Genomic DNA, 22,602 nt, shown 5'->3' with positions numbered 1-22,602 from the left:
ACGTATTTTCTCCTCCGATTTTAAAATCATCTGACATAGTTTTACCTTTTTTTGTAAATACTTTCTTTCTCTTTGTAAACACTGGGTCTGTACTTTCATGACCTTTCCAATGCGACTACTTGATGCTTAAGGTCATGCTGGTCCAAGACAAGCAGGGGTTTTTTCTTTTCCTTTTTTTTTTTTTTAAATGACACTTTTTCCACAAATGAGACCCTTATTTCTTGGTTGGGATCATGATCAGCCCATTGAAGCTGCAGTGAAATCCTGGAATATATACCTCCAAAAAACGTTTTGACTGAAGAAAGACGCACTAACAAATACTTAAACAATTCCTATAGAGGGGAAAAAGCAGGCAGGCATGTTGCACTTTATTATAATGATGATTCTTGACTGACATCTTTTCTTTTGGCAGCTGTTGTATGACAAGATTCCACGTGGTGATTTGCAGCAGAGAACCATTCACCTGCGGGTACTGAGCGAAGGTGCATTCTGGGAGAACACCCTGCTGGGTGAAACCATCATCCAGCTGAAGGACCTCACCCCAGGCCATCGCTGGGTTGGCTGGCACCAGCTTGGCGCTAGAGGCTCTGACATAAACCGCTAACACTTGTGTGGAAGTTGAAGGATTTTACTTGTGCATGTGTTTGTGTCTGTCTTTGCTTATGGGTCGGGAGTTGGAGATGCCCAGCTGCTCAGAAGGCTGTTTCCCCCAGTGGGGGTTTGTGTTTGCTGATTCTCCTACCCAGGAGACGTGTAGACTCGGTGATGGAGTGTCATCACTTGATACTGTTCTGGTGGGGTACCGTGCACCACGTCAACCAGATTCTGGATTTATAAAAAACGTTTCTTGGTGGACAAAAACCATTTGGTGACACAAGGATCGATAGAAAGAATATTTAAAGAATAAATGACTTCCATGCGCCATATTTTTGGGGGGATTTCTGGAAAATTGCTGTCCATGAAACTACTAAGCCCCATTTTGTCTTCTTGAAAATGCTAATGGAAATTTAAGTTATTTTCTTTTTAAGATGTTTCACTATTTCGGCTCAATTTTGAGCCATGTTGTGTCTTGTGACATTAGCTATGTCTCTTTGAATCGGATTTTGCAGAGACGTACTTAGGAATTAGTAGCGAGGGCCGCTTTTGTACTGTAAAGTTGGGTAATTTCACATTGGCTGTGGCATTTACCTGATCATGAAAAGGGATGAACACTTGATAGTCTTTGGCTTGAAATTGTGGAATTAACTTGCTCCATATAACCACTGCAGGAAATGACAAACAAAACAGAGTGAATGTAGATTTTTTTGATCATGTAAAATAGGCAGGTGCATAAAAACAAAACCACGAATTGCATGTACAGTATACTGAACAAGAGAGACAAAACACAAGGAATATGAATTTCTTTGCATAAGCAAAGAAGATTTGTTTCTTTCCAAAATGATGGCACACAATTTTATATGCAGGCAAAGGCTTTTGAAGGGACTTGACTTCAGGGTCAGTGATTTTTTTTGCCTTGTTGAAATATAAACACAAGGAAATTTCTGTTTGAAAATAGTTGATTTGCATGCTGTGAAACTTGCTACTGGATAAATATTGCATTTTTGCATTTGTTTGTCAAGTACATTGACCTCACATTTTTCCAAGTTTTATTGGTTAACTTTTTCTTTTCTTTTTTTGTTTTAAAGGGGGAAAGAAATGAAAGGTTTAGACTAGTTCTGTCAGTATTTCCATTCTTCATTGGTATGTAAAACGGCATGTAAATGAAATGCTAATTACGCCACAGTAGCTTTTTTTTCCTCAACTTGTGCTTAAACATTTTGCATTCCGATTTGCTTTACTTTGCACTTAGTTTGATTTAAAAAAAAAAAAAAAAAAAAAAAAAAAAAAAAAAAAAAACCTTATAGTTCACAGAAAGAGGAAATTAAATAATTGGAATTACCTTAAATCATATTTAATCTTATTGCCATATATGTGTCCAATTTAACCATGTGGCATTAATGTTTGTGTTAAAAAAAACAAAACAAAACTGAACCTTTCCATTCTTTACTGAATTTATATCTCTAAATCGATAACCTTCAAGTTGAAAGTGCAACCCTGTATGTCGAGGTGCTCTAACAATCCAGTAGCCTTAAGCAAACTTAGGTCAACGCAGTCCCTGTTCTGTAGCTTTTTCTAACCAGACAAACCAGCTCCATTTCAGAAAAGAAGTACATTTTCTAAAGTATTGATCTTTCTTTCAAATGACGAATGGTTTTGTGTGTGTGTTGTATGCCCCTTCAAATGGCACTGCTGTGTGATGTTTAACCATGGGAACTGATTGTATGATTGCATGCCAACCCGTAAAAGGAAAAAATGTGTGTTTCAGAAAAGCTATCTTTTTGTTGTGTATGTGCAGAAGAGTTTGGATTTAAAGGTATAGAATTTATATAACATCTGTGACCCCTTATTTTAATTAAGAGGATGTGGGAATAAAATCAGTGGGGTTGGCATACTGTAAATGCTTTGTGATTTATGGATTGTAAATGGGCTTTATCCCATTATATTCATTTTTAGACAAAAGGTTTAATGTGTTCTTCTAATTTCAAACCATGTTTTTAAACTTTATTTGCACTTAATAAATGCACAGGGAAACTGACTTGACGCTGCGAGTTGTTCTTACTTTGCTACCAGTTTAACTTTGGACCACAAACCTCTACAAAGAGGGTGCAATGCCAAATTACGAGACTTTAGCGCAAAACACTTATCTTGTATATATGTATGTTTATCATTTCCATTTTTTAGATGTATTTGTGTAAATCTCAGTTGTGCATGACTGACCCCAACCACCCGCTTTACCCAGACACCAGTGCCTGTTTCCCATATGCTGTTTCAGCTGTCATCACACTGAGGTAAGAATTACATCAGACTGGGGTTTATCATAAAGGCTTCCGTAGCCTGTCTGAGCAGTCTTTTCAAATTACTCATTGTTCTGATACTCCTCTAGAGAATTATGATGACATTAATGTCTCATTCGGTCTCGTTAATGTATCAAATTAAAATATTCCACTGAGACCAAGTTTAATCAGGACAGCCTGTGAATAAAATTCAGCCCCCTCCCCTCCCTCCCTCCTCCAAGTAAAACTGATTGGGAAATTAATAGAGTACAGATCTAGAAATCATATCCAATTTATGCATTTCTTCCTTTTTATTTCTCTCTCTAAATCTACAAAAAGAGATCAAGTAAATGACCTTTTTAATTATTTTATTAAGATTTAATTTGATTATTTTCAAATATTTAAAGATGTATATGTCCCCTATATTTATGTTTGGTGAAAACCGCAATGGAAAAATGATGTGCTTTTTAATATAGTATGCACAGTCAATTCTTCATAAAGCATCACTACTGTGCCTAAGGGATTCTGCACAGGCAGTGTCTCCAAAAAAATAGCAACTGCACCAAGGCACAAATGGATCTGTCAAATTCATGCGGAAAGTATCACTGGACATAGACTAGATTAGTCAAAACCACTAGAAGAAAGCTTAAGCAGATTTAGAAGATCCTGAGGGATTTGTGTATGTATTGCCTAGCCATTGCGTGACATGCACAGAACATCTTATATAACCAAGTTCCACGTGAGAGCAAAATTTTACCACAGTCCCTTAGAGCGCACCAGCGCTACTGAAATTTAGAGACTCTCCCTTACAGCTTTTCTGATGAAATCTCTCCGCTTTAGCTCCGCGGCTAGCGAGCGAAACGGCGACGTCAACGAGTCTGAATAGCAAGTATTTATATTTAAAACGAATTAAAAGTGAAACAGCTTGTTTCGTAAATTTAAGTGGACCACTTTGACGCGATTTTGATGGTACAGCAGGTTTTTTCTCCAACAACTTACAGTATTTTCTTCCGAAAACGCGGCAGCTGGGCTCGATTGAGGTGACAGCAGACAGACAGTTGAAGAACCCGACGCTCGTTTCCCCTCAGACGTCAAAATGGCTTTTGTTTCAAGCTTTCATTTGGAGTATACCAGCCTTTCTTACTCGTACACCGCCTCAAAATGCCTCTCCGTTCCTTCTGCTGTTTCTACAACCCCTTCAAACCGAAATAAGTGGTGTTATTTTCCTCAGGACGGCACAGTTGGCGTTAATTCTGCGGTCAATATGGACGCTGAAGCTATTTTCGCGAGCCGGGTCGGACTCAACGCAGCCTAAACGACATGGACACTTTCAATTACCCCTGAGAATATTTATCTCTACTCATGGATGGTATTAAGGGCTGAAAGGAATGAGAAACGGAGTGTTTTACTTTTTTCGTAGCTAACATTTAGCCATACATTAAAGCTCGGTACTAGCTGCGTTAGCTAGCTAAGGCCATATTTAGGTTGTATTAAAACTGCTCTGCATTATTAGTTACATTTTAGAGACGTTGAAACCCAACATTCTAAACTCTAGCACTTTTATGCAAATTAAGTCTAAATAGCGCGTTTAAGGAGCGGCCGCTTATAAAGGAACTTATTAGTTAGCTTGTACTGGTTTTCGTTTCGTTTATGTAGTTCAAAGCCTTTCATATTTTTCAGAAGTATGAGCACACATGGACACTTTTCTCAAGTGGACACGCGGTCCGCGCGTGACAGTGACGAGCGCGCTGACAGCTCGTGGATAAGTGTCTTCTCTCTAGTTTCAAGGCCTGCGTGGTCTCTCCTTCAGAGGTATTTCCCCGGAAGAACGCAAACAGCGTTCGAAATGAAGTCAAGTCTAGATATCGGAAACTCTCTGGCCCCCCTGAAAGTGGCATACCTCCAGTGCAAGCACGAAAACGCACCCGGCGCGTCCTCTGGAGACCCGGGGACTCTTTCCTGGTTCACGCACGATTCCTTGAGTGAACTGGGAATTCAGAGCACCTCCCAGACGGATTTTAATCTTCAAAAGCAAGCCTCGGTCGGGTACCTCAGAACGGCGAGGAACCTGATCACCCAGGCGTTACAGAACACGCAAGAAAAAGGGCGCGCGAAACCGGAAGACGGGTGCGAGTTGAGCCAGGACACGATGTCCGTGCGAACCACAAACGGCTGGCGGTGGGGCGGATTTTTAGATGCCGATGACAGACCTCCGAACTGGCTGCTAAACGTAGCACAAAGCAGAAAAGAGACTGATACGAGCTGGCAGCATTGTGGAGAACATCACAGTGCCGGCTATTGTCAAAGCGATGATGGGCGGTCAATGCACAACGAAAGCGCTGGACCCTTGTGTTCTAAAGAGCTGACCCACAATGCAAGCCTGGCCAAAGCAGAATCCCTCCCAAACTCATACCAGCTTCCACTAGATGTTGAGCAGCAACTACTGGTTTGTAGTAGAGCCTACAATGAGGTGGCGATTCTGACTCCAGACCAAGATAATGGCTACTCCAGCTTGGAGGAAGAACACTCAAATAGTAAGCTTCATATGAAGCTGCTTTCCCAGGAACAGGAGGTTTCGGAAACATCCAGCCCTGTTGCCTCCGAGGACGGCTCATCTCAGACTAACACTACAGGGGGTGAGTTTCATAGTGAACCTGTCACCAGTGAGCTAGGAATTAAGGAAATAGAGGAAGAGGAGTCTGAAAAGAAAGCAGAAGGAGTTCCAGTTGCTGAAAACGTGCCCTTTTTAGCTGCTCCTCAATGTCAAAACAAGGTCATCGCCTACATCATGGGCAGCCCTTGCAGCGGCGAATCCGAATCGGAGGATGATGACGATTGGGACAGTAATGACGATGATGGCTTTGACAGCGAAGGCTCATCCCACTTCTCAGATTCTGAGGACCTAGATGACAGCGACGATGAATCCGAAGAAGAGTCAGATGGAGAGGACGCCGACTCTGAGACTGAGAGGCTGTGGAATTCTCTGTGCCAAAACGGAGATCCTTATAACCCGAGGAACTTCACAGCTCCCATAAGGACAGCCTCCAAGCCAAGCCCTGCGACTATAGACTCTTCGGTCTCAGAGTCTCCGCCAGAGCATATGTCCTCCCGGCTTTCGCTTCCTCCATCGTCACCCTCACTCTCAGAGAACGAGTCCAGCGAAGACGCCTGTGAGATGGATGAGGAAGAGAATCGGAGATTGTGGAACTCTTTCAGTTGTTCAGCAGATCCTTACAGCCTCCTTAACTTCCAGGCCCCTGTACAGACTCTGAAAACCCCCAAAGGGTGCCGGATGGAGAAAGTGCCTGGAACGCCTCGCTACAAGAGAGAGGAGGCTGAGGAGAGGCTGGACAGTGGATTCTCAGAGATTTCCCATGTGCCATGCTCAAGCAGTGCCACAGCTGTTCAGCTGAAGAAGGTTTGTATAACATTGACCTTAATTAATGCATTAACACATTCCAGTCTGAAACCACTTATACAATTCTCTTTCTGAACATTTTGTTTGTTTGCAAGGTGTGACAGTGTGGTGGACTTAATAACACCATGTTACGTCTGGAACGGCAGAGTGAATCAGATGGAGATGTTTACTCCTCCTTTGATTCATGCAGTTGCTGTTAGTTTAGCTATTAACTAAAAGCACAGTTTTATTGTAATTCTGTCTGCTTTGTGTATTAAATCGTGGCAAATTCTTAGTCAAATCCTGGTTAATTTAAGGAACTGGGCAAGCAATTTCCTTAGGAAAGTTCAATTTAAACTGCCAACAGGCTCCTTTTAATATCTAACAGTTGTTTTAGATAAGATAAGAATTTATTGAACCCTTGGAGGAAATTGAGGTGTTTACAGCAGTGGCACAAGGGAATGAATTAGTATGTATAAGAAAATTGTAACACTAAAATAAGCTCATATTAGGTAATATGAACTAAAAAAAATACAAGCACTTTTACATAATTTATTAACATTAAGTCCTGGGGTCAGTAAGATTTCTATGTGTCACTTTCTACTCATCAAAGAATGCTGAAACAAAAATTAAGCATAATTCTGCATATTAGAATGATTTTAAAAGGATCATGTAGGACTGAAGACTAGAGTAATGACTGCTGACAATTTAGCTTTGAATATATTTGATCATGAAATATATCAAATAGGAAACAGTTATTTTAAAAAGCAAAAGAATGTTTTTTATTAAATACACTGTGGATGAAAATGACAAGTTTTTAAAAAATATAAAAGTTCAGATCTTTTGAATGATGCTGTGCATAACTCATTTTTAACATTTTTATAAAGCATAAAACAGTGAATAATAATATTCATTAATCTAGACTGATACACTTTGTCAAAATTGTTGCCCATTATTATTTCTTGACACCTGTTGCAATTAACTGTTTATGAATTACACCTAATCATAGTGCTGCTCAAGTTGATTAACTAAATAATAGCAAAATTTAGAAAAAGTAGAAGAAAGGCATTGTAAATTATGCCTTTTGTGTGTTTGTAATAATGGTTAATGGCCTTAGGTCTTCATCAATCCAACAATAGTGTATTTCATATGCCTGTTGATAATCTATTATTCTATGCCATGACTGGTAGCAACAGTTAATCTTCTTTGTCGCTGCCATCCTGCCTTATTTCCATTGTTTGACAATATGCCAGTATAGGCCAGCTTGAGAAAATGATGTAAAACCATGCAATATCATTTTCTACTTTTTTTTTTTTTTTCCCTCCCCTGCTTGTGATGATCTGATGCAATGGTTCCATTTTGCTGTCTCTAGGGAGACTGAGTTCGTGTTCTGCCCATTACTCATTATCACTTTATAGTGTGCTGCGTTTCATGACTCTGGCGTCACACTAGTCAGAGTCATTAGATTTGGTCTAGAGGTGATGGTACTCCCAACCACTCAGATGCCTTATGAGCAATCATATAGGACTTTAGAGGAAATCACATGTTACTTAGCAACAGTTAAAGGGTGAGTCTGAAAAGGGAAGAGAAATAAGAGTGTTTGGTGTTATTTAGCAGTGAATCCATTGTAAAGCATTGGTCACCATGTTAATTTGTAGATTAAGTTGAAAGGGCCTTTGCTTTATTTTATTAGTTGCTCCCCCTCATTTGTTTTCTTTTAAGAAAGCCAGGCATTAATATTGCAGAATGCATATAAGAACATGCATGCATATGTATAACATGTACTATTTAGATGAACAGTATACTAAAACATTTTTTTTTAATCTTTTCACAGGTGACATTTGTAGAAGAGGTTGAGGAGTTCTATGCCAGCAGCGATGAGGACCGTCATGGACCCTGGGAGGAAATGGCCCGGGACCGCTGCCGCTTTCAACGCCGTGTTCAGGAAGTTGAAGAGACTATCAGCTACTGCCTTTCTCCAACTTTCCGTCTGGACATTTTTCAAAGACTGCACAGTACTAGCTAATTAAAAGCCTTGTTTGTTGTGTGACGGCAAGAGTAAACAAGGAATAAGAAATAATATATATCAATAGTTTAATTCAGGGCGTCAGGAGGCCCTTCAGTGTTCAAAGGGCTCACAAGTCACAAATCCAAGGAACTCCATAGTTCCTGCCAGGGAAGGTCACCTCACTTGAGTCTGCTGAAATGTTTTGTGCTGAGTGTCGTGTGGATTTTGGAAATATGCATTTTGTTTTTAGTTTTTCTTTGCCACAAGTCGCTCTGTCCTTTTCACCCCGTACATATAGTTATATCTTAAGGAGAAAAACAAAGGACCTACATATCAGGTCCTTTTAACTACAGCCTTCCCACTCATGCATATTGGAGGATTTATTTCGTGATATATATGATTTGGTTTAGCGACGCACGAACAGTACACAGAAGTGCTCTAACTCCCTCCCCCCTTGAAGCTACACTAAATTGACATTCATCTTTCTCTGTATTAGCGCAAAAGTATTCTGGAGGGGAAATCAAGTGTTAGCTTTCCAATCCCTGTTGTTTTCGACTCGCAGGCTGCCTTGCAAACCCCTCGTGTTGTAACCTCAAAGCCAAAGATAACATACTTCTGCTCTGCAAAGGATCATTAAGCCAGGCCTCAGTGTTTGATGCCACAGGGGCGCACCGGGTGAACGATTCCCCGGAGTAATCACACTCATTATCCACATTAAACCTAGTGGTATTTTGCTGAAGCTGAGCAATGCTTATATCAGTGTCTGTTCCTGTGTTTAGAGTGAAGATATATGAGCGTGGGCCATAGAGCAATGTATTTGCATGATCCTAAATAGAAAGATGTTCTTTTCCCTATCACTATTTATTGGACACTACCATATGTGGAAATCACTGTCGTGTAATGGGGTTTTTCTCTGTGCTTTGGACTGTGGCAGCTGTGACAAAACATAGTAAAATCTTGACTATAAAGGTGAAATGCAGGGACAAAATGCATGTTTTTGATTTGAACTATGATATGCTTGATGTTGAAGCATAAAGGTAATTTGTTAACCAGTATAATTAACATAAAAGCATTTTATTTTTGTAATACATTTTACCAGTTAAGCATCTGTAATGGGATTTGTGACAAAACAGACTAGTCCTAATTGAATTAAAATTCAATAAAAAGCAATGCAGGAAAACTGACTGTTGTGCACTTTTTTTTTATAGAGTACGTTTTATGTATGCATTCGTTTCTCTCACCATTGGTATGACCTATGTTAAAAAAGCACTGCATAATCAAGATATGAACATATAACCCGTTTTTAAAAGACATAACAGCTTTGCAATACATACTTGAGTAATGCATGAACCAGAAGTCATTTACATTTGACTCAAGCTATTATTTTAATCAGTTTGCCACGTTAAGACGTTTCGCACAAAACTGAATTCAAAAAATACAAACTTCATTTTTGTACAACCGCGTAACAAAGCACACTAGCCTACTGTTTGAAGCACGCGAATAACGTCTAGTCTACATTTTACGTGCTAAAAATAGTAAGCAGTACATAGTGCACGGTATTCATAAGTAATACAATACTTCTGAATTCTGTGCGCCACATACTGCCTGTTAGTATTCCAATCTCAGGACTGAGGCCTGGTCGTCGCTCTCGACGCCTGAAGACGCCGCGGTTTCAGCTTCCCTCGACTGGCTCTGGTTCCTCGGTTCAGCAGCTTGGTGTTGTGTCACCTCAGTCATGTCAGAATTGCTTCAAGATAAGTCGTTTATAAGCACTTTTTGCGTTTTGTATTTGTTTAATACTCAAACCCATATCATTGTTGCTGTGTGGTATTTTTGTTTGGTGTTTCAGTGAGCACGTGTGAGATATATATATATATATATATATATATATATATATATATATATATATATATATATATATATATATATATATATATATATATATTCCATTTAGTTTCGGTTTATATTAGTTTTACATTGGTTGGTTAATGAGAACGCGTGCTGGAGCGTTATAATGTGAAAATTACAGAAATATGTAAACTGGTATTTTGGTGGATTTGGTGTAGGCTGTTGATTCGGCACATTTGAACAATACTGCAAATGAAACTACGTCCAAGGATAAACCAAACTGAAATGTTTTGGTGGCGTTTTCCATTAGGACGTACTTATACTTTAAGAAACAATATAAAACATTGCGTGTGACATAATAATTCCAATATTTTGTATAGCGGCATCTAAGCTTAAACTGATCTGTTCTATTCATCTGTTTTAAACAGACCAACAGGATCCTTGTTCAAAAATGCAGGAACATTTTCCCCTCCAGTGATACTAAAGGTCAGTATTTACATTTTGTACTTGCTTATATATCATCGGGCTATATATTTTTCCTCGACTGTTTTAATCACTGAACGTTTAGAGAGAAGGACAGGGAGGTACGCCTTATTTAGTAGAAATAAACACCAGGCTAAAAGATAATCAATATTTTTATGTTCTCGTTTGGTTATTTCTTAAACGCTCAGTAGAGGGCGCTGTGTGTATTCTATCATTACGGAGCGCGGAATAAAATTTTAATTTGTAAATAGATAACATTTTGTCACTAGAGGGCGCTGTATACTTTTTTTTAAACCAATAAGCGATGAAAGCGTTTTCTTAAAAACTAGATATAATAAAGTACCACATTTAATCACTGTACTTAAACACTACATTCCTACTGGTATTTAGAAAGATAAAAAAAAGTTATAGACTCCTTTTGAATCACACTTGCTTGCAAGAAGCAACATAGGCTCACAATGTACGGTGCATGCAATAAACTGTATTGATAGAGCTATCTGAGGTGTGTTTATAGGCACGATTCTGCTACAGATGTGAGGTTTTAGACTACACTAAGACTGTAGATTCAGCAGCTGAAACGTGAGCACCATCTCCTGCCACTTAGCACACTGTGCTCATGAATAATTTCTCACAGGTGTAAGGATATAGATAGATGGATAGATAGATATAGATCCCATGTTTACCCAGGCTGAATAGCGATGTCTGTTTAATATACTTTTTAAATGTAATATATTCCGGAGACATATTTTCAGCAGCTATACTTCACTGTACTCGATCCTTCAGAAATCATTCTAATATGCTGACTTGGTGTTTACTAAAAGTTTCTTCTTTTTCTTCTTCTTCTTCTTCTTATTATTATTGATGCAACTTTTAAAGATTATTTGATAAATGCAGAGTCTTTGATAAAAAGGCCTGAAATTATTTGAAAAATGTTGTGCATATGTTTAAGATTATTGTGCGTGTTTTAAAGTGTCATAGTAATTAAAAGGCTACAACAACGGTTTCTAACTTGTTAATTTATCACTATAAAACCATTCAAATCAACTAATGATGGCAATAAAGTGATTATTAATCTATCTATCTATCTATCTATCTATCTATCTATCTATCTATCTATCTATCTATCTATCTATCTATCTATCTATATGTGTGTGTGTGTGTGTGTGTGTGTGTGTGTGTGCACGCATCTAGCTCGGTTTATAAAGGGTTAATCCATGGCTCTAAACCGGAAGCGCACATGTCATTGGTGGGCTTCTTGCCTTGGGGGTGTGCTATAAGAGATTACAGTTTCATTTCTCCCTCTTTCTTTAATTAAATGGAAAAAAACAGCAGCTGTGATGGCGCCACCCACCGCTCCGTTCTGCACTGTACCCATCAACATAATGGTCCCCCATCCATCTCTCTCTCTCTCTCCCCCTTCCCTCCCTTCATTTTCCAACCAGAGATGACTGACAGCTCAGAGAGAGTCACGTGACACTTAAATACCCAGGGATTTTCAGTGAGCATGCTCCATAGCGTCCCTCCTCCCCTCCTGCTTCCATTTCTCCGGTGCGCTTGTCACTCCCTCCTTTATCCATCCTTTCCTGAAAGGGGGATGCTGTTATTGTAGCATCTCGCCGTGACTGCCTGCACCAGCTAGTCTTGTTGCTGTTGTCAGTAGCATTGCGTATTAAAAAACAGTAATCTGTTCATTTTTTTCTTTGCTCGCGAGTGATTCGTTATTTTGTATTTTTAATATTGTAAGTATTTTTTATTATTATATTTCTATTTTGTTTCGTGGATTTTGTCGAGAATATCGGAACAAGCCTATACTGGTAAGTCCTGATGTTTGTGCATGTGGAATTTTATTAAATTTTTTTCATGTTTTTTCATGAAATTCTATTCAAAAAATGAGTCAGTTTTATGAACGTTTCGGCGTAACATTTGTTTTGACTTTTTTTTTTTTTTTGGAGTGTGTTCACACACTTATGATTAATTGATACAAGAAGCTTTGAAGTGAATATTTTATATCCGTGAGCAAAAAATCGTGGACGAAACATCCTGTCCTTAAATGCTGAACATTTCGATCCGGTCGGTCCTCATCAGGCACACGCATCATTTTTGGGGTGTTGTCCGTGATTACAGATGCTGGGGTCCCACCAGATGGGCTTCGAGCCTGTTTGTCCCCCCCCCAGAGTGCCGCCACCTGTCTGTCTTTCGTTCTCTTTTGCCTCTGTATGTCTCTTTTTGCTACTCTGTCAATGCCCGGTTTGTTCCGATCAAGTGCCGTCCCGCATGCAGAGTATCCCAGCAAATCCGAGAGAGTGTGAGCTTTGCCAAGCCGGAGCTTTTTGGATGAACCGCACTTAGACTGAGAGGATAAACTCAATTGACTTCAACAGGCGTCCTGTTTAGCGTCGGGTTGTGTAATGGATTTCTCCCGAGGGTGTGCGGTCTTGATTCGGGTAAATGTTGCTCGTCTCTAAAGGAATGATTTTGATATGAAGCAGACAAAGTCGTGGTTGTTGCCGAAACCAAATAATTGGAGTTTTCTTACATTAAATGGCATTTAAATGGATTTGTGACGCGTTTTAATGAGGGAAAGTGTGTGTGTTTGTGCAGAAAAGGGATGAACGCGGTGCTTTGCCCCTAAAAAAAAAGACGCATCTGTTCTGGAAGCACACTAGCTCTCTGTCCTAGTGTATCTGTTTATGTTGCCACTCTCTCTCTGTTCTGTTTATCTGCCGTGTGATTGGTTTGTGCGAAGGAAATGCATTTTTATCTCTGCTTCTCATTGGTTGGAGCGTGTCGGATCTATGCTGATGGCTGGTAACGCTGGTAGTGGTTTGTGCGAAGCCTGCTCTGTCAAAAAGGAGGGAAATGTGTGCGTACATGTGCGTCTCTGTCGTCCCAGTCTGTTGTATGCATCAGCTTCGCTCTCTGATGCAGTGCTGATACTGTGAGCACCCTGAGCGAATACTGAGTAGTGATGGAATGCGGTACTTCTAGAACAGGCTGCTGAAAAACCCACTACTGCACATTTTAAGGCACCCCGAAGGGACTGGTGTCTCAAAACTGAGATTTAGTCATCATTTTCTCAGCCAAAACTGCATGGCATTCAAAAGATGTTTTGAACTATATGCCGGTTGCTCTTTTTCATTTAATGACTCGGGCTGTCAAGATCCAAAACGACGTTATAAAAGCAGTCCATTTGACTCATGTTTTCACATGACTGTACATGCTAAAAGCCGTGTGAAAGCTCAGAAAGTCATTTTTCACTGAAAACTGGACAAAAAAGGACAAATTATGGCATAATAATGTGTAAGTCGGCTGTTTTGGAATTAAATGTAAATACGGAATGGTTTTTATTTATTTATTTTCTGCACTGATTCTGGGAAAGAATTCTGTAAAGCTGAAATTTTGTAATTATCAAGCTTTTTTCCAGCTTGAATCATCATAAAATCAACCAAAATGTTTCACAAAACCATGTGTCGACCAAAACATTTTTTCCCTAATTGTTTGAAACACGGGCAGTGTATAGTAACAAAAAATAAATAAATGAGGCACCGAGGATCCATTACATGCATTTTTTTTTTTTTTTTTTTTTTTTAATTTAATGTTGTAGTTTTTTCGTGGAACACTTAATTCGTCATGTTTTCAACATTTTAAGAGGAGTACTTGTTTTCAGCTCGTTGAATTAAAACCTGATGCCTAAATTACCAACTGAAGAATGTGTTGAGGGGCTCAGATTTATATGCTATGAAATAAGCTCAGTAAATACATTTTATGTCGCGTGGATCTTACAGAGAATGTCTTTAGCTGTTGGCTCTGATGTTCTGCCATTTACTTTTTTAGGACTGTGATCAATCAATGTCTCGGACCTTAACTAACATACACACCTGCAGATAGATCATCTAGCGCTGTTACTGCGTTCATGTTGCTTCATTGTTTACGGGGGGTGGTGTTATCTTCCTGCACATGCTTTAGCGAATGTAATTAGGCACGGAAAAGTGCACAGCACTTAGCAAGATAGCCTCCGTCATTGTCCTTCAGAGTGGATTACTGTAAACCAGACAGTGTAGGTGGAGAGGTGCTGTGGTAGAGAGAGCCTGGCATTAAAGAGTTAATCTGCTCACTCATCACCTTTATTAAGGGGGTTTCTCTCCCGAAAGGCAACCCATTAAATATACAGTAGGCCCACAAGGCATTTGAACACTTAAACCACATTTAAAGATGTATGAATATCATTGGATTTAGATGACTGAATGTGAGTCTAACTCAATAAAACTACTACAAATAAAGCTGGAATAAATTAGAAATATAATGTTTCGAATAGTTAAAAAAAAATCCAAATAAAAAAGTTTGCATCTCGATCTAGATAAAATAAAATATGTTTAAAATGAAGTACGAAATGACTAAAACTTAAAATAAATAAAAAATAAGTAAAAGTACATACTAAAATGAAATATTCTATTACTTCTTATGACAAATATAAAAAATAATATTGATTTTATTGTGTGTATATATTATGTAGCATTTCTAAGTTGAAGGTCTGATTTTTAATTATTAAGATAATAATAAAATGGTATTATAATTATATATTATAATTAATAAAAAGGCAGTATCAATATGTTAATAAATGCTGTATTAGTACATAATGTTAAGAAATTAACAGCTGGTATTTATTCATGAAGAAACCTATTAAATTCAAATTAGCTTAAGTTGAAGTACTAAATACTAAAGTACTAAAATATAAATAAATGAAAGACATATAGTAAAAAGTCAAAACCTAAATTAATATGAAAATGAAAACTGAAAATATAAAGCTATACACCAAAATATTTATAATATTAAAATAACAAAATAACTAAAATAACACTGATTCTGCTGCATTTATTTTAAAGAAATATAAACACACTTTTGAGCAAAACAACCAAAAAAAGAAAATAATTAATATATACATATATATATATATATATATATATATATATATATATATATATATATATATATATATATATATATACTTATTACATTTTTTTTATATTAAATGTTGACTTAAACTTAACTAACTTTTAAATAGCTTATGTGTCCAAAGAAGTGTTTTTGCATTTGTTTTCTGAGACAAAGCAAGGGTATCGAGGGCATTTGAATAAGCTGTAGAAGAAAGGAAAGATGAGGTGAAAGAGTGAGACATGACAGATGGAGATTGTTTGGAATCAGGTGCAGTTTTTTTTCCCTAGGGCTCAATGATTCTTTCAGTGCACCCAGAACCTGTTTACTCTGGATTCTGACACCAACCCATTTATATGTTTATTCTTGCATAGAAATAGGTACTTATGCATATTTTATAAACACAGTGGAAATCTGAGCATGGTGGCTCATAGATGAGACAGATTGCCTCTGTCTCTGGTCCGTTTAGCACAGGGGACCAGGTGGCCTGCCAAAAGATGTGCCAAACCCGCAACAGATCGCGCTCAACTGGATCTTAACCCTTTTAACTCCCGTCGCCATCTACTCCACACCAATAGGACGTGACTGGCACCGTCCAAGGGTGTTAATCCCTATTTGGATCATGCGATGCTTGTTTTACCTACACTGGAGGGTTTGGTGAATCAGCTGACCAATCAGTCAGTTGCGGTGCGCATGCGAATCTGATCGCGTGACCTCCAATGACATCCTGAGGTCCACAGGAGTGTGGTAGTATGGCAGTGATAACCCAAGTAGCCTGACATTCACCTGCTGCGACAAGCTGTTCAACCGGAATCAATTAAACTATTCAACTGAATGATTCTGGAAAAGCAGATAAATATGCGCGTCAGTCTTCAACCAAGAAGCTGGTAGAGGTTTATCATCCCATTCGGGTCTTCAAAAAGTTGCCGCATTTCCACATCGTCCGCAATATGGGGTGTCGGACCTTTTGAAGTCGTGTGTGAACGACTTCATTCCCTACATGCATATGCAGCTGTTTACACTGTGATAATAAAACATACGAATAATAAACTGATGCACACTAACTGATGGTATAACCATTATTTTTAAGTGAAATAAAGGTGAAATGATTTGAAGTGTATGTACTCCTTAATGGTATGACACTTTTTTCTGTAGTGAATTGTGAATGAGTAAGCAATTCACAGCACGAGCTTTGTGCATTAATTGTAATGAAAACAGATGTGCAATAGAACAGATGACACTTTTGTTTATTAAATGTTGTCATGTATTTGTGACATCACAAAGGCTTTTATATGGCTCTGCAATGAAACTATGAAGTTCATTGTGTTCTGTTTTTACACCCACGCACCGTAGATGCATGAATAATGTGATTTTGACAACAATGTAAGTGACAGCCACATCTATTCCCGTAGCTACACATACTACATACTACACAGTAGCATGACTATTTTTACATAAAGTCCCACAATGTTTAGTCAGACCTCTACAGTTCAGCCTTTACGTGATGAACTTAAACTCACAGGTATTAAATGTTCAGCTTTAACAAGGAATGAGTCATATATATGAGCTCAGATAATTAGGCCTAATGTTGCAGCATATATCAATGCTAATGTAATGCTAATCTCTAAAGGATCCCGGGTGCTTTTCTGGCACTCAGCAAGCAATCTATTGGATGGGAGTCCAAGCTCTGCAGACAGTATTATCAGTCACAGAGGATATAGACCCATTAGGATTTGAATGGCATTACAAATCCTCCTTCCTCTGTAGATTGGTTGAGCATTGTGGGACTAAACCAGACTCCAAGACGCTTTCTGTCTTCTCCCTTAGGACTAATTAAAAAGCTTTTTAGTCTTGATTCCCTTCTAGGTGATGACGCACCATAGCATGTACCAAAAACGCACTGGTAATTGTGTGACACACCTACTTATAATGTGTCGGAATACTAGTGAGAATGTGTTTACATAATTAGCTGGAAGTCTCTTGAGTTATGATGGAAGTATTCAACTCGACTTTACTGAGATGTCTCATCTCACTCTGTCAGCTCATGATTGCTGAGTCTCTGCATTGGTGGCCTGCGGTAACGCCGTTCACACGCTTCTGGAACATCATATTCTTTCCCCGCTGAAGTGCAGTGACCCTAAAACATTAATGCAGACTTAATTGGACAGGCTGACATTTGCAAGTACAGCAACGCGTTTGGAGGGTCAGTAACTCGAAAATCAGGTCACATTGAAGAATCTCACAACCTCTGGAGCTTTTGATCCCCCTATAGAAATTTGTTGAAAAGATCAAACAACAGACCCTTTTAGGGACAAAAGCCTCTTCTTAACAAGCTGTAAAAATACCTACATATACAGTGTATATATATATATATATATATATATATATATATATATATATATATATATATATATATATATATATATATATATATATATATATATATATATATATATATATATATATACAGGTATAAGCATTGCACACTAATTCAGCATATTAGAATGATTTCTGGGGTAATTGTAGCTAGAACTTGATCAAATGAATACCTAGGTGAGTGGGTTTAAACCTTTTAAAAGTCTGATTAAGGCTAAAAGTCTCCTTTGGTTTTTTGGAACATTCATTCCATGCTGAACATGCATTTGAAATGTCAAATCAATGCTGTAAGTAAAAATGAATGTTTAACAACCTTTGTTAATTTGTTAAATGTGTAATAAGAGACCGATGTTTGTATTAAGGTCTCCCGGTTAGCCCAAAGGCCCACGTTTGTAATTAGCGTAGAATGGTAGGAGGAGTGTGCTGATCTGTTTTGTGTTTTCATGCTTCTCAGATGTACAGCATCATGTAATTCTCTCCGCTTACTGCTTTGTAAATTGGTGGTCTGGTCCACTTCAGGCTCCACGAGTGCTTGCCATATGTTATAGGAAGCTTGTTTCATCCCTCCACCACCTTCTGTTGCCGAGTCTGTCTGTTGGGTCATTTCCAAAAGAGTGTGAGATCAAGAATATCCCAAAACCGCCGGTCCATGCCTGGTCTGCCTAGTTATGCGAGTACTGACCCAGCGGACCAAATTAAAACCAAATTATATGAAAGATTATTGTTTAATCAACTGTAGTTCTTAGTGAACAAAGACACACTTAAAATGATCTTTCATTTCATTTATCAGGTCATGTTTGACTGACCTGTATTTGGGGCACTGTATTATTTCCTGCTGCCATTGAAGTGAATTTAATTTCATTGTTTAATCCTTCCTTGGAACATTTCCTCTGAATTGTTTCTGGCAAATCCTTGAGGAGGCCAAAACTTTAAATGCTTTTTTGAACAGAGATTTGATTTTAATTAAGACGCACTTACAAGTGAAATGATGCAATTTGTTTTTTTTGACTTCATTGCAGAAATATATAGGTTTATGGGTCTACATTCAGTCCTGAGGAAGACCAGTACTGTCACAGTGTATTTAGCGAGAACACAAGTAAACAGTGATGTTAAACTTAATACTGACTGCAGTACAGAAGCAGGTAGAAGGTCTACAGCATTTGATCACATGACCAAACCTGAGTCGCTCAAGTTGACAATGACAGTACAGACAACTGATTGTCTTTTCTCAAACTTCTGGGCCCACACACAAAGCTTGTTCAATCCTTTTCATATCATGTAATCCTAATCCCTGTGATCTACAAAGACACAAATCACGCCAACGGGAATTATAGTAGGATGACGAGAAAAGATCTGAAATGGTGGCATTTCTCTAGCACCCTTCATAGTTGGACATTCGCTAGTGCACTGACTGTTATAAAACCTGACCAGCTGGTTTTGCGACTGCTTGTGCCTTATTCGTCATTTGTTCCATATTTTTCATTGACTCTCATATTTAGACTGTGTTAAGTCAAGATGATTTCCTTTTTCTCTCACCCTTTCTCACTCTCAAGCCTGTGTTGTTTTTCTCCATTCACCCAGCCGGCCCACACACTCATGCAGAGAGGGATTTTTATTGAATAGACGAGAGATTCAGCACATTCTCTGAGTCATCAGGCTCTGATTTAAAAAAAAACAGCAACTCTCTCTCAAGGATTCAGCTTATTGAGAAATTTGAGAATGCATCAGCCAATACCCAGTCAGTTCGGTATGACGTTAGCATGTTGCTACGCTAAAGCCAAAATATTCTACTTGCATAATAATTGTAATTAACTATTTGGACACTTTTTGGCATTAATCGAAAAACACAGTTGATCAACATTGACTTGTCTGTTATTTAAGATTTGTTTTTTAATTGTATTTTTTTAACTGACAGTAATTCATGTAGATAATATAAACAAGGCTTGAATTGAGGGGGGATGCGGGGGGATAGCATCCCCCTGGTCGAAAAAAAGGACGAAAAGCATCCCCTCTGTAAAACCACCATCCCCTCTTACCATCCCCCTTGAATTATTCATTTTGTATATTACATAAAACTTAACATGCTTGTGAAATGTTAAAATCTCATTATGATAATTCACGAATTATCTCGAAGGACGATTGGCCAATCAGAACTCAGTGCTGTAATGAGCGTGCACAAACTCATAGTTTTTTTTCACAAAATGTTTCTGATGGTTTATCAGAATTTAAATAAATTCCCCTGACACATTGACCTTATAATTCCAGCAATAAAACATGAGCAAAAAATATCCATCTATAGGTTTTCGTTTCATGTTCATTGCAAAAACAATGTACTTATCATCAGATGTGCGCTAGCGAAACGTGTTTTATTTATTAAAAAGTTTAATAAATCTCAACAGGGCTTTTAATTTGAAGTCTGGAGTGTGAAAAGTCAGTTGAACCGCATTAGAAAGCTGTCAAATGACATAATAGAGCTATTATTTCCGAACAGTTGAACCATGTAAAGGTGTGGTTTTCTCCTGTTAACTTGTGCTTCAATATGCAAGACACAAAAGAGTTGAAAGCAAATATTCCTGTTTTCCAGAACTCCCTTGATTATTAACAGATAAGGCGTTCAGACAGGTGTATCACACGGAAGATGGAACGAACAAGACATAAACCTTACAGATGACGCACCTTTAATGCGTATATGATCTACGGTCTTATAGGACATGAACTGACTAGCTGACTTAACGCTGATAGCTGACGCATATCTAAAGCTGTGACCTGCAGTGATTATTTAAAACATTCTCAAGTTTAGCCACAGGCATTCAGCTATTGAATATTCTGACTCATCTCACTGAAAAATGATTCCTGGTGATCACAGACCATATAGATGTATAAAAGGTAAGAAGAACCTTCATGTTACTGATAAAAGTTTTGTTTTAATTTGCCACTCGCTCAAAATGTTCACGCGGTGTGTATTTTGTTTGTAATTCCTAAAAGTGTCTTTTTGTGATTTTTATTGTTTCCTATTTTGTTGTTTTAAAACTGTTAACTCTTTTGTTTGTTTCATTTCGTTCTGTGTTTTCCGCCAAATTTCCACATTTCATTTGCTGCTGAAATAGCTTTGTTGTTGTTTAGAAGAACGCAGTTTTAAATCCGAAAGCTGTAACATTGGTTTATCCAGCCGTGCGTCTCATTTGCATGCTTTGCAGATGATCGGCAAGTCCCAAAGCTGCTCATATGAAAAGCAGAACTGCTGGCCTAACAGACAGTCAGCATAATATCCTCTTGGTGGTGCGATTTACTGTGAAACATGACTGGCAGGCTGTGTCAGCAGAGAATGATGGGATGTGGGTTTATGATGCCCTTCTAGTTGATCTGGAGCTGGTTAATCCGCTCCCTCCAATAAACGATGCAGACGATGCTGGATGAGCTTTCATAACGTTGAGCGAACAGGAAGAGTATGTGAATTACAGGATGCTGTCAAACACACACTGTTGCGACACTAAACTGTACAATCTGGTTGCAGTAGTACAGTACTTGTACAGCTGGCCTGTCTGCACATGTGTAGAGAATGTTTTCAGATGGAGTCACTTCCTGTAAGTGTTTAACATGACATGCATTCAATTTGTAGCCTAGTCTTTGATTGTGAATATGATACATATATTGTGAATATATATATATATATTTACTCAAATACTGGCAAAATGTCATTGTTTATTTTATTTTATTTTTTTTGTTTTCTGTTCTCTGACTTTGTTGACAGGAGCAGTGTTTAGAGGACATGAAATCACTGGAAAAAGAGGGGTTAGGGTTTTTAATGGTGTGCGCCAAATTCTAGGTATCCAAAGCTTTTAGCAATTACATGAAAATAACTATTTTACAATTATAGCTTGTTGTACTGGAATAATTAACAATCGCACATTAATGGGAATGAAGCATCCTTTCTTTGTCCTCTCTGCCTATCCTTTTGTGTTCAGTTGATGGAGGGTGGGGCAAAGAGAGTTGGGAGGGGCCGTCATTAGATGGCAGCACCAATAGCAGCTGCTAAAACATAATTGACTTGAATAGGAGCGCCTACCCTTCCTCCACTTCCACACAAAGCCCCTCGCTGTGATTGCCTCCTTTGTTAAGCTCTCTTTCCTCTTTGGCGGCCTCCTTGCCACGTGCCGAGTGTTTTCGTCACGGCAGATGTCTGACACAATCTGCTCTAATCTCCGCCGTGCTTCCTTGACATGACTGGCATGTAGTGACTTCGCAATACTTCGAATCCTGTTTCGAGTTGTGCACAGAGCAGCAGATTATGTATTTGCGTAATTTAATTTCAATATAAAGACTATTGATTGAGCCGGTGACCTGAAGAAATAAAGAGTCTGTTTAATTAGAAGCGACAGGCAGCGGACAAATCTCTAAATGGATCTTTTCGTAATGTTAAGACGCCGCTAACGGCAAGGACAAGGGCAAGTATAGTCAATAGACAGGGTGTGTATTCGTTACGGCCCTCGCTAATGAATTTAGAAACCCTCTTTGATAAGGTCTAATCATCAAAGAAGCCTAACAACACGCCGGTTAATTAGATTAGCTTTTCATCCACTGCATGAAACAGTTGCTTGTCTTTACTGATGAAACTGTGAAGGAAATCAAGAAAAGGTTTCAGGTTCATTTTTCACACCCTGTTCAACTTTGTTATTTTGTACGAA

The 22,602-nt window shown here is 38.4% G+C and overlaps 3 protein-coding genes across 12 annotated transcripts in view; all 3 read left to right on the top strand.

The window, feature by feature from the left end:
• pik3c2b (phosphatidylinositol-4-phosphate 3-kinase, catalytic subunit type 2 beta) overlaps positions 1 to 2,635 on the top strand; it is a 36,303-nt gene extending 33,668 nt beyond the window's left edge. For both annotated transcript variants that reach the window (XM_043252055.1, XM_043252056.1), the window contains exon 33: positions 413 to 2,635. In XM_043252055.1, the coding sequence (XP_043107990.1) occupies positions 413 to 604 (192 nt within the window). In that variant the 3' untranslated portion in view covers positions 605 to 2,635. The remainder of the gene's footprint in view (positions 1 to 412) is intronic.
• Positions 2,636 to 3,683: 1,048 nt separating this feature from the next.
• Positions 3,684 to 9,458, top strand: LOC122354025 (protein phosphatase 1 regulatory subunit 15B). Its single transcript, XM_043251987.1, has 2 exons — positions 3,684 to 6,291; positions 8,105 to 9,458. Exons 1-2 carry the CDS (start codon positions 4,558 to 4,560, stop codon positions 8,294 to 8,296), a joined length of 1,926 nt encoding a protein of 641 aa, XP_043107922.1. The 5' UTR covers positions 3,684 to 4,557; the 3' UTR covers positions 8,297 to 9,458.
• A 2,752-nt stretch (positions 9,459 to 12,210) lies between these two features.
• The window catches only part of plekha6 (pleckstrin homology domain containing, family A member 6), an 81,055-nt gene continuing 70,663 nt past the window's right edge, over positions 12,211 to 22,602 (top strand). For 3 of the 9 annotated variants that reach the window (XM_043252124.1, XM_043252122.1, XM_043252120.1), the window contains exon 1: positions 20,593 to 20,803. In XM_043252124.1, the coding sequence (XP_043108059.1) occupies positions 20,764 to 20,803 (40 nt within the window). In that variant the 5' untranslated portion in view covers positions 20,593 to 20,763. Of the gene's footprint in view, positions 12,424 to 20,584; positions 20,804 to 22,602 lie in introns of those variants that run through there. The other 6 variants (XM_043252129.1, XM_043252121.1, XM_043252119.1 and 3 more) reach the window with 6 other exon arrangements.

Source organism: Puntigrus tetrazona, chromosome 11 (assembly GCF_018831695.1).
Source record: "Puntigrus tetrazona isolate hp1 chromosome 11, ASM1883169v1, whole genome shotgun sequence".
Lineage (NCBI taxonomy): Eukaryota > Metazoa > Chordata > Actinopteri > Cypriniformes > Cyprinidae > Puntigrus > Puntigrus tetrazona.
The sequence above is the reverse complement of the archived record's forward strand: the minus strand, read 5'-3'. Positions and strand labels throughout refer to the sequence as shown.

Bases quoted from the DNA above. Each gene is read 5' to 3' on its own strand.
- LOC122354025 (XM_043251987.1), top strand. From the start codon at position 4,558: ATGAGCACACATGGACACTTTTCTCAAGTGGACACGCGGTCCGCGCGT. The intron at 6,292-8,104 runs GTTTGTATAACA...ATCTTTTCACAG, and splicing joins CAGCTGTTCAGCTGAAGAAG to GTGACATTTGTAGAAGAGGT.